At 44.8% G+C, this 12,492-nt stretch overlaps 1 protein-coding gene across 3 annotated transcripts in view; it reads right to left on the reverse strand.

The window, feature by feature from the left end:
• Positions 1-12,492, reverse strand: part of nup98 (nucleoporin 98 and 96 precursor) — an 86,683-nt gene that overhangs the window by 24,867 nt on the left and 49,324 nt on the right. For all 3 annotated transcript variants that reach the window (XM_059646884.1, XM_059646885.1, XM_059646883.1), the window contains 7 exons: positions 11,460-11,573; positions 8,760-8,898; positions 5,662-5,839; positions 5,134-5,286; positions 4,017-4,193; positions 2,591-2,738; positions 1,789-2,215 (listed from right to left, as the gene is read on the reverse strand). In XM_059646884.1, coding sequence (XP_059502867.1) covers positions 1,789-2,215; positions 2,591-2,738; positions 4,017-4,193; positions 5,134-5,286; positions 5,662-5,839; positions 8,760-8,898; positions 11,460-11,573 — 1,336 coding nt within the window. The remainder of the gene's footprint in view (positions 1-1,788; positions 2,216-2,590; positions 2,739-4,016; positions 4,194-5,133; positions 5,287-5,661; positions 5,840-8,759; positions 8,899-11,459; positions 11,574-12,492) is intronic.

The raw sequence follows: 12,492 nt of genomic DNA on the forward strand, positions 1-12,492 counted from the left end.
GTGGACTTCACCAGTTTCAAAATCTCCCCTTCCCCCACTGCATCCCTAAACCAGCCCAGTTCATCCCCTCCCCCCACTGCACCACACAACCAGCCCAGCTCTTCCCCCCCACCCACTGCATCCCAAAACCAGTCCAACCTGTCTCTGCCTCCCTAACCTGTTCTTCCTCTCACCCATCCCTTCCTCCCACCCCAAGCCGCACCCCCAGCTACCTACTAACCTCATCCCACCTCCTTGACCTGTCCGTCTTCCCTGGACTGACCTATCCCCTCCCTACCTCCCCACCTACACTCTCTCCACCTATCTTCTTTACTCTCCATCTTCGGTCCGCCTCCCCCTCTCTCCCTATTTATTCCAGTTCCGTCCCCCCATCCCCCTCTCTGATGAAGGGTCTAGGCCCGAAACGTCAGCTTTTGTGCTCCTGAGATGCTGCTTGGCCTGCTGTGTTCATCCAGCCTCACATTTTATTATCTTAATATCACCATTTATATTGTTCTTGCTCAACATAAATGACTATCAACAAAAATTACTTGTACAGGGTAGAGAGGAGGAAAATGGCCACAGGGGACGAACAGCTTCGTTATTTGGACGGACTGGGTAATCTGGAGTTGTTCCCCAAGCATGGATAAAGGAAGACTGAACCTTGCTAAAGCTAAGCAAGGCACAAACTACAGTTGGAATGCCATGAACATTTTTAGGGTCCTTATCAAAGGAAAGGTCAGGCTTTGGGGCAGTCCAGAGAAGGTTCACTGGGTATGAAGGGTGGTACAGGCTAAACCTGTAGAAGTACAGCACTGTAGTAGTATACAGACGTGCACTTGTGATGCTAAAGCATAAAAGGCTACGAGCCAAGTGCTGGAAAATGGGATTAGAATAGTTAGGTGCTTGCTTTTGATCAGACACAATGGGCCTTTTTGTGCACTGCAGACCTTGAGAACTCTGATGCAGCAAGTGTCAGAAAGCTTCATCTTGACCTTTACTTGACTGTACCTCCTTTATAAGAGACCACATCAAGTTTCACCTTTCCTTCACTGCTTCCACCTTTCCTGTATACCTTGATAAATCTGGCCAGGCAGCACAATAGCTGCCATTTCTGGAGCACCTTGAACTCAGTCATACAAAAACTGACTCTAATCAGCTATCAGCTCAAGTGATGGGTTTCAAACAGAGAATCCTGGAGGAAAAGGATAACCTTAAGGGAAGAAAATTCCAGAGTTTAAAGTCTGAAAACTGAAACTAAGGCACAGCTGCATTTGGCAAAAGTATTTATTGGGCAGACAAGCAAAACAGGCAGAATTGAATGAATGCAACGCTGTAGGAGTTTTTTTGCCCAAGAGAAGACAATCATGTCACTACTGATTGTACAGCTGGCGAACCACAGTTCAAGTGAATATTGAAATTGTTTTGGGGTGACACAGTGTCCCAGGGCCTCTCAGCGCCAGGGACCAGCGTTCTATTCCTGCCTCAGGCGACCGTCTGTGTGGAGTTTGCACATTTTCTGTGTGTCGGTGTGGGTTTCCTCCGGATGCGCTGGTCTTCTCCCATAGTCTAAAAAGATGCACGAGTTAGGTGCACTGGCATACTAAGTTGCCTAGTGGTGTTCAGGCTAGGTGGGATAGCCATGGGAAATGTGGGGTTACAGAGATGGGGAAGGGAGGATGGGATGCTCTTCAGCATGCCAAGGGGCCAAAGGTCTGCTTCCACACTGTAACAATTCTATGATTGTATTGTATGACACTTCACACACCCAAATTCACAGCCCAAATCTCAGTAATGTACAGTACTCACTGTTTGATCTTTGCTGGTTTTGGAAAGAAGTTACACTCTGCATCGTATGGCTCAGTATCACATTCTGCCACATGGCTCAGCAGCTCCCCACTGTGGCAGAGTGTGCAGTTGGAGGCCCAGCCCACTCGGAACGAGCGGCCAGCAAAAAGGGCCATATCCATCAGAAGCTTCCCTTTGCCATTGGTAACCGACTGCTCCATTGGCACCAGTCTCTGGTGTCGCCTGATTCCCACAGTCTTCAGCTGCAACTCTGGCAGCTGAGAGGGCACAGTGAACACAGAGGGCAGCTGGCCTGCCACTGGCCAGGGATGATGGGTTGGTGAGCGAAGAATCTCCATAGTGGTCGGAGCGCGGTACTGCCTCGATTCCTGATGGACACTGAAAGGCAGGAGCTTTTTGACAAAGGAGCAATTAAACATGCCTCCACCTGGAACAAAGTCAACGAGAAATATTCCATCTCAGTCACCTTCTAGACAATGATACACTCATTAGGGCAATGGTTACTGTGGTCCTAACAACCCCAAAAGGTACAACTTATTTTTGTTTAGTCTTGAAATTTAACAACAAGATGAAATGTGCTAGTTTTCCATGACATCTTAACTGCTTTATTTTTAAAAAAATAGATCCATGGTTACAGTATGGGTTCAATTAAAGCAGCCACTATATGGCCCCCATCGTTGAAAGAACTTCTCTGGTGAACCATACCGTAATACCACGCACCTTGAACAAGCGCAGGGAAAGTCTCTGTTGTTAGATCTGCTTAAATGTTAGTTGTACAAACTAATCACAAGAGCATCACTACCTGAGCTTTTTGATCTTTCACCATGCCTTAGTAAGTTCTGTCGTGATAATGTTCGCAGGCAACGTTCGTCATTTGTCAAATGTTCAAAGTGCTGATTTTGAATTCTATCTACTTCCTCATCTTCACTAAACAGCGAGGCCTTCATTACCTGGAGAGGCAGAGAAGGGAAAAGAAAATTCCAGCTTGGATTGTTGATTCTGAACACCGGTTGAATACCTTCAAAAGTTCCAATTAGTACAGTGGCACAGTGGATTTGTAAGCCAAGGAACAGAACTGCAATGTCCACCTGGGCTGTCTGCAAATTTGACATTTTTATTGAAAAATTAAATAAAAATTTGGGACCATTAAAAGTGGCAATGAGGTGAAGGATGTGGGGGGTGTGCTGGGGGGTGGAGGAGGCAGCATGGGCTGGGGAGGAAGGAAAAGATTGGGCTCTTTTGGGTAATGGGAGAACTGGGTGACCACCACTGAGTTATCATGTCAGAAATGCTGAAGCCACATCCTGATTCAGCCACGACGTGGATTTAAGAATCAGAGTCAGAGGCCAACAGCACTGAAAAAGGCCCTTCAGCCTCTCAAGTCTACACCAGTCATAAAACAAGCACCTTGCTATTTGAATCCCATCTCCCAGCACGAGGTCTAAGCTTTTTACGCCTTAGCATTGCAAATGCACATCTAAATGCTGTGAGGGTTTCTGCCTTTCCCACCCTCACAGGCAGTCAGTTCCAGATTCCCACCATCTCACATCCCTTCTAAACTTCTCGCCCCTTACCTTAAGTCCATGCCTCGCTGTCACTGATAGTTTCAAAGGGAGAAGTTTCTTCAAATCTACACCCTCAATTTTATACGGCATAATCATGACCCCCCTTTAGTCTCATCCATATCTTCTCCATGGTTATCACATCCTTCCTATAATGTGGTTTCCAGAAGTGCACACAATACTCAATCTGTGGCCTAACCAACATTTTATATAGTTCCAGCATCACCTCAGCTTTATTAGTTGCTGCATAACGTTTAAGAGCAAAGTATCCCATACACTTTATCCACCTGTCCTGATGCCTTAGGGGATCAGTGTCCACGTACACAAGGTCCGCCTGATTCTGAGTGCTTCTCAGGGCCCTACCATTTAGCATGTATTCCCCTGCCTTTTCTCCAAGCAATGTTACTAGAATTGAAGGAGCAACAAACTTCTTCTGATTTTCCGTAAGGACGTAGGAAGGTCATTAAGTGTCATCCCACAACCCTATCGTGGTAGGCAAATTAGTAACAGAGCAGGAAACTCAGGTGGGGTACCAGCCCATGCTACCCATCAATGAGTTCAGCTCTCATCTGCTTCTGCCTGCAAAGCTGCACCAGAATCCCCCACAGTTACCACAGCGAAGAATGTCAGGCTCCAGCACTGTGCCATTCACAAAAAGCTCGTTACCTGAAGAGAGTGAGGGTTGATGCCCAAGCTGGATGCGATGTTACTGGAGGCCGACACAGGGTCCTGGTCCTCACTGATGTCCTCATCCAGGAAACTGTCTGGCACGGGCTCTTGGGTGATGTCAGCCATGTCACTATCAAGCTCGTGCACACGCCCCACCTGCTGCATCAATGGGCTCTATCGGAAAGTTCAGCTCTGTTAGATCACTCTGAACAGTACTGGTTCACAGTACAGGCACAATGAGTAGATTATTAAGCACAGCAAAGATGTGTGCTATTCAATGCCCAAAGGTTGAAGAAACTAACAATTAAAAAGGTTAAATTATGCATTTTTTAAAAAGAAAAAATATTTCCTGTAACTTGATGGATCACTCCACAAATGCATGAGTTCCCTTCACAATCTTTCAAAGTGCTTACATACCAAAACGCTCGCAAACGCCACAAACAATGAAAGATCCCCATATTGAGAAATGCAAAAACTATTAGCTGCTTTGGCAATAATATTGGTTATTGGATAAACATAGGCCCCACATATTCGAGAGATGTCCCCATACCCTACATTGGATAGCACGCTCTGACCCAGGAAAATCAAACAGAGCCTTAGTCTAACTCACTCAAGCTGTGCATTGTGCCGAAAAGTCAGCCCTGCAGGCTCAGGTCTCTGCAGTGGGACTTGAACCCACAACTTTATGACTTGAAAGGCCAGTGCACTAACCACCTAGCAATGGCTGATGGCTGAAGCACATCTTTTTATTGACTGGGCTGTCGTAATCTACACTGTATTGTTGAACTTGCATTCCTCAAATTGAGAATCTAACACAGGTGGTGTTTAAAACAAGACTGGAATCTAATGATGTCTCATTCTCCACCCCACTTTGAAATCATAAATGTGGCTTCTCTTCAATGGTGGCAGGTGGTGTCAATTGGAACTTTTAAAATGAGACTGCTGGAAGTCTGCTTGGTTGGGGTATCCATATACAAGGAGCAAAGAAAGGGCGACATAGTTGAGATGATGATCAGGTATGGGCTAGTTGAATGGGACAACATAGCAGACCAACAATGTCATTGTGGAGAGAAAGCTGGTATTGGGAAGGCTGTGCACTTAGATGGGGATTTACCTCCAGCTGCATAGCGGTGACCGGTTTGCAGACCTGTGCTGCCTGTTGATCAGGAAGTGCCGCTGTTTTCATCTTCTTTGTTTCAGCTTTTGAAGGCAGCTCACTATCCTCCTCATCTGAATCCTGGAGCCCATACTTGGAGAAATGTGTTACCTGCAATGGGAAAATGCACTAATTGGAGAATATCTGGAGCTTCAGAGTGCCATTAGTGCATTTCATCTTTCTAGCTATTTAGGTCTCTCTGCCAGGTTTGTACCATAGACCAACATACTCTACAAAAGCCAATGAGATAGGAGAAAGGGACCAAGGGCAATAGCAAAGGAAAACTGGCACAAGGGCAAGGAACTTTTAATTGAAGCCCCTGCAGACAGCTGAAAACTAAAATATTTTCAGTTTGTAGCCTTAGCGAGATTCAAGCCTGCTCCTGATTCAGTTCACACTGTGTACATGCCAACATTAGACTCACTGAGGATTTCTCCGTGGTAGAAGAATCAGCCAAGGACAAAATGCTACAAGGTCAACACTTGCCTCAAAGACCCAGGAACCAGTCTCGGACCTATACTCCAGGAAGCGAGCGCCCTGTTTGCGTGATGAACTCTCCAGTCTCTCCTCAAAACCCATCTCCATCAGACGTTCAGGCGACTTGATCAGGCAGCGAGTGGTCTTGTCAGTCGGCCAGACTCCATCCAACGTTACCTCAGCTCGTCTTTGCAAAGAGCAAGGCAGTGGAGGAGGGGGTGGGAGAAGAAACAGCGTTTATAGTTATTAGTGTTTTTTCATGAAGTAAGTTTAAATAGTAGTATTGCAAGATGAATAGTTCAAACACAGCATGACTTTTGGCTAATGGAACCCATGCAAGTACACCCCAACGAAAGGCATCATTTGTAGAGAAAATTTACTAAAATAATACTGAGAATATGGGACATCAGTTTCTATGGAGAAAGTGGAAGAACTGGGATTGTTCTCCTTACAGCAGAGGTGGTTAGGGGAGCTTTAATAGCTAAGCAGAATTATGTAGGATTTCTCCCTTGCTATTACTTCCACTGGTGTGATGGGTAGTAACCAGATGACAATTTTAGATGTATGATAGAACAGCCAAGGAAAACATTGTCACAAAATAATTTTAGGATTTGGTGCACGTTGGCTGAAAAGGTCAGTGCAAGCAAATTCAAGTGGAAAATTTCAAAAGGGACATGGATAAATACTTATCAGGCATTTTCCAGGCTGTTTGGAACAGGCACGTGAATAGGGGAATTGGGTAAGCTCTTTCAGAAGAGCCAGCACAGGTCCAATGGGCCAAATAGCCCCTTTGTGTTGTCACCAAACCTGGCGAGGCAGTCAAACAAGGAAAGAAATCAAAGGTTCAGGTGGAGGAGTTGGATTAAGTGAACATGGCAGACAACAGAAGAACAAAAACAGTGATTAAAATATAGACAAGGGCAGTGAATATAAAAAAGGCAAGGAAATCTTAAAATTAGGTCACAGTTTGAGCTTCACATGCCTCTCTGGGCATCCTGCTGTAGAAATCCCACTGAGGGATAAAAGACAAGAAAAGGGAACAGAGGTCATTCAACAGCATCAGATCAGGAAGAAAGGAATAGGATTAAGAAGAACGGGTTAAGGAATGGGGAAAAGAAAGTCAAAGTTTAGCAAAGAGGTTATGCTAACTTTGTTCAGTCAGTAGCTGGGGACAGGTTAAATGCCGTTTCTACCTACATGGTGCGTTTAACATGATAAATTGTCCTGGGGGTTTAAAATGGACACTAAGACTCATTAGAAGATGAGGTTAGATGACTAAATACTAGATTAAAATGCTCAGATTTAAGGAGTGTGTGAAAGACAGATAGCAGGAAGTGAGGGGGTGGGGGAAAAGAAGCTGAAGATTCATTGCCAATTGTGGAGTGATTAGGACTGGAGTTACAAAAGACCAGAACTACAACAGGACAGATATCATGGAAAGATGTACAGCTGGAAGAGATTACAGACATAGCAAGGTTTGGGTTATGGAGAAATTTGAAAATAAGGTTGAAACTTGAACTGAAGCAATGTTAAATCGTCAACTGCGCCTCACTACAGATGCTGCTTGACCTGCTGGGTTTCTGCAGCATTTTGTTTTTGTTCCAAATTTCCAGCATCCACAATTGTCTTCAATTTGCTGAAATTGAAGTGATATTGTTTGGCCGGGAGACACTGCGGTTTGAGAAGAGTGTTGTTAGGGAATGGTACAGGTTAGGAAATGGATAGCAGGGTTTTGGAAGACCAAGTTTATGCAGAGTAGCATGACGGAGCCAGTGGCACATCGGACTGATCAAGCAGAGGGGCAACGAAGGCTTGGGAGATGTTCAGATGAGCTGCATCAGGGTGAAATCAGGCAATGCCAAGGAGACAGAAACAGGCAGTCTGGATGATAGTGTGGATAGTTTACTGGAAAACTTCTCAGGATTAAATATGAGCCTCAGGTTGCAAACAGTCTGGTTTAATCTCAGACTGTTGCCAGGAAGGGAAAGAAAAGTCATTAGCTCAGGAACACAGCTTGGAGAGGGGATTAAAAACAAAGTTTAACCCGGCCATTTTTTAAATGGAAAATTATTTCTGTTCATCCAGTACAGATGTAAGATAAACAGTCAGAAAATTTAACAACAGTGGAGGAGCCAAGAGAAATGGTGGAGGTACCGCTGGATGTCATCTGCAAATGTGAAAACTAACACATCATCTTTAGATGATGTCCCCAGGGGAGGTGGTCAGAATTAAGAGGGGTTATTCCTGCTGCTCTCCAGAATCAATGGTGCAAGAACAGGAAGAGGAAAGTATTGAAAGCAATTGTTTGCCTACAATTAGACAGATAAGAATGGACTAGGCGAACGTAATCCCCATTCAGCTGGAGAACAGTGGAGCGACGCTGGAGGAGGTTTGCATGATCCCTGCATCAAAAGATGCAAAGATGTTGGGAAGCACAAGAAAGGACCATTGACCTTTATCACACTCAAGAGCTGCTTTGGTAGTTAATTAAAAAAAATCCTTTACAAGTAGAAGGTATTGCTGGTTTTATTGGCCATCCTTAACTGCCCAGAGGACAGTTAAGAGTCAACCACTTCGTTGTGAGTCCAGAGTCCTGTGGTGGCCGGACAGGTAAGGATGTCAGTTTTGTTCCAAAAGGACATTAGTGAAGCAAATGGGGCTTTCTAATTAGCAATGATTTCATGGTCATCACTGCACTCTTATTTACAGACTTTTATTGAATTCAAATTCCACCATCTGCCATGGCAGGATTTGAAGCTGGTTCCACAGAACATTACCTGGGTCTCAGACCAACACTCCATCAATAACATCACGAGGCTGTCACATCCCCACTATCACTAACGATGGTAACCTGATTACAGGGATTCAAATGTGGATTTCTGGGATTGGGATCAGGTGGATGTTTTGGGTGAAACCACTATGTTCACTCAGACACCAACTGGTTGTGGGGTCACTGCAGCTGCAATACAGCACTTCTGCTGGGACCTCAAACTTCAGACAATTTGTCCTTGTGAATTTCAAACACCCGCATGGCCCAAGGTTTGGGCCACCTTAGATTACATTAGCATTGCATGCGCCACTCCCAATGCAGCCATTCTGATTCGTACCTGTTCAGGCCCTCACCCACTGGGGGCTTTTTCTCATCATCCAGGTAAATGATCACCTCCTTCCTGCGGACATGCACAATCTCATCCAAGTTCATGTTGGTGAGATTCACAACACCAGGGAAGTATACAGAACCGTAACCTGGGTTTTAAAATAAGCAGGTTAACAGCAAATATCTGGCAGGCACCACCCTGAGACCATGCTCCCTTTTTCCCCCACCAGTATCCTCTCACCCTGCCCTCCTCTTCAATCCCTTGCAGCTGGCAGAAAGGTTACATTTTACACTCCTGATAAACAGATTTTAACAGCCTTCTCAAAACTAAAAACAATGAACAAGCTTGCAAAGAGAGGGGAAGTACCTGAATAACAGTTCATTACAAATCGGGTTTGTATTTTGGTTCATTCTGTGGAACAGGTGTGTCACTGGCAAAGCATGCACTTACTGTTCATCTCTAGCCATCTTTGATGGGTATTGGCGAGTTGTCTTGACGATAAAACAAGGATCATACTTAGGCCATTTGGCCCATCAAGTCTGTCCCGCTTAATGTGCAGGATGTTTCTCAACCCATTTTTCTGCCTTCTCCCCTTAAACTGATCCCGTTAGTCAAAAATCCATCTCCCTCTCAAATACTGACCTGGCCTCCACAGCAGCGAGTTCCGCAGATTAATCACCTGCTGCATGAAGAAATTCCTTAATCTGAAGGGGTGTCCTTTCAGAGGCTGAGCCTTCTGGTCCTAATGTCTCCTACAGGTGGAAACATTTACTCTACATCCACTCTATCCAGGCCTCAATATTCTGTAAGTTTCAATCAGACCCCCCTCTCAACCTTCTAAACTCCATAAGCATAGACTCAAGAGTCCTCACCTACTCCTCAAATAAGCCACTGATTGACAGGATCATTCTTTTAAACCTCCTCAGGACCCCCTCCATACAGAGCCCGAAACTGCTTTCAATATTCCAAATGCAGTCTGACCAGAGCCTTTAACAGCGTCAATAAAACACCTCTTCCACTGTATTCTAGCCTTCTTGAAATCAATGCTAACACCGCATTTACCTTCCTAATGGCTAACTAAACCTGCATGATAACCCTAACAGAATCCTGAACTGGGACTCCAGTCACTTTGTGCTTCAGATTTCTGAAGCCTTTTAGAAAATTGCTTATTCATCTATTCATCCTACCAAAGTGCATAAACTCATGTTCCCACACCGTTTTCCACCTGCCACTCCTTTGCCCACTCTCCCACCCTAAACAAGTCTTTCTGCAACCTCCCCACTTCCTCAACACTACCCATCCCTCAACCTATCATTGTTGCCAAACTTGCAGATAACATAATGCCCTCTGTTCCTTCACCCAGATCTTTATATACAACGTGGCTAGTTGGGGTCCATAATGAACCCCTTCACAAGTCCACTAGTCACTAGCTGCTATCTCGAAAAAGACTCTTTATCCTTACTCTCTGCTTTCTGCCAGTCTGCTGGCCCTTAACAGCACAGGCTCTTATCTTGTTTAAGAGTCTCCTATGCAGCACCTTGTCATGCCTCTAGCAATCCAAACAGATCACCTACACTGGCTCTCCTTACTCATTACCTCCTCAAAGAATTCTAACAGATTTGTCAGGTGGGACCGCCCCTTGATGAAGCCAAGCTGACTTGGCCCTATTTTGTCCACTTCCAAGAGCACCGCAATCCCTTCCTTAAAAAATGAACTCTCAAGTCTTACTAACAACTGGGCTATAGTTTGTCTTCCGACTTCCTCCCTTCTCACGCAGGGGTGTTATACCAGCCATTTGAGTCCTTTAGCAATCACTAGTCAAGGAGGGTGCTTAAAAAAAAAGCCAAAGGCACCACAATTTCCGCTGTTGTCTCCTTCAGAGCTCTAGAGCATAGTCCATCCAGTCCAAGAGATTTATCCACCTTCCTAGTGATAGCTGCTACATCCACCTCTATGCCTAGACTCTTGAAGAACTGGCAATGCTTTTTCCCCCACCACTGTGAAAACTGATAAGTACCCGCCTATTCAGCTCTTCTGCCATTTCTTCGTTCCCCATTACTGCCTCTCCAGCCTCATTTTCCAGTGGTCCAATATCTACTCTTGCCTCTCACCATTTAGATATTTTAAAACAATTACGATTTTTTTTATTGAAAGGTAGCTTACTCATTTTATTTTGTCCACGCTTATTACTTTTCCAGTTGTCCACTACTATTTTTAAATGCTTCTCAACCCTTTGGCTTTCCACTAATCTTTAAGGCAACATACACCTTTTCTTTTGCTTTTATGCTGTCCCTGACTTTCCTTGGTTTCTGCTTTCTCCTTTTGTATCTTTCTTTTACCTTGGGATGGATTTCTGCGGTACCTTCTGAATTACTCCCAAAAACTCTTACTATTGCTGCTCCACCGTCTTCCCTGCTAGACTCCTCTTCCAATCACTTCTGTCCAGTTCCTCCCTCATTTCTTTGTAGTTCCCTTGACTCAATTGTAATATCATTACATCTGATCACTGCTTCTCTCTCTCAAACTGCAGGGTGAGAATTAGAGACCTGGCATTACTTGCATGAAGTTACTTGTCACTTATCAGCTCATCTAGATGTTATACAGGTTTTGCTGCCTGCCCATTAAAAGGTGATAGACTGTGCAGACTATTAACAGCCTCAATCTGCCAAGTTGCCCTCAATCCACTTGTATCAGTTGTTGAATATTCACCTTTGCGGCCAATGGTAAAGTTCTCCACGATACATTCTCCGCTCTCGTTCACTTGTTGGGCCAGTTCGTCCATGGAAGGGATGGTGTAGTAACCGACTCGAGTCAGCACTATGCCTAAAACAGATTGCAATTCAACAGTGTAGTTTGGATAAATACAACAAAAAAGCAAGTACTGTATCACATCAGGGCTGCAGGGGAAAAAGAAACACCTGGACTAGCACTAGTCACAAGTAGGCTCACAGAATCCTAGGTTAGCTGTGAATTGTGTGGCCGTGGGGAGTCTGAATTCCATGTTTATTTAGGTTTTCTGAGGCTGCAACCAATGTCCTACTATTTGAAGAGTTGAACTAAGTTGCACCTCAGCCCCACACTCCGACCTCTGGCAAATGTGGTGTGAAAGTACATTAGAGACCTTCCTCATAAGGGTGTTGCTGGCCCTGCTTAAGATTGTAATTGACACATGCAGGCTGTTGATTGGGTCACACTGTCTGACTGCCTGCCCCACTTCCCTGGTTGTGAAAAGGACCCATTCAGTCCACTTTCCTTCAGATGCCAGATCTCTCTCGTTAAATTAATTCCATTTACAAACTGCCATGTTGAGATTTCAAATCCCTATTCTGATTATCAGACGAGGTTTCTGTAAAACTAGGCTGGGAACATAACCACTGTTCTAGCTAGGGCTCAAAACCAGCGAAGGGAAATTTAACACCTGGTCAAGGCAACAGACAAATGGCATCAAAACTTATGGAGAGAAAGCAGGATTAGGCTATTGAATTGGACAATCAGCCACGATTGTGACAAATGGTGGAGCAGGCTCGAAGGGCCTCTCCCTGCCCCTATCATCTATGTTTCCTGCCTTTTCCCTATAACCCTGATACCTTTTCTAAGGAAAAAAAGTCTATCTCCACCTTGAATATACTTAATGACACATATCACAGTACTGCAGAGACTAATTCCACAGCATGGTCAGCGTACTGGCTCAACAGTTAGCACTGCTGTCTCACAGCACCAGGGATGGGTTTGATTCCAGACT

Source organism: Stegostoma tigrinum, chromosome 6 (genome assembly GCF_030684315.1).
Source record: "Stegostoma tigrinum isolate sSteTig4 chromosome 6, sSteTig4.hap1, whole genome shotgun sequence".
Lineage (NCBI taxonomy): Eukaryota > Metazoa > Chordata > Chondrichthyes > Orectolobiformes > Stegostomatidae > Stegostoma > Stegostoma tigrinum.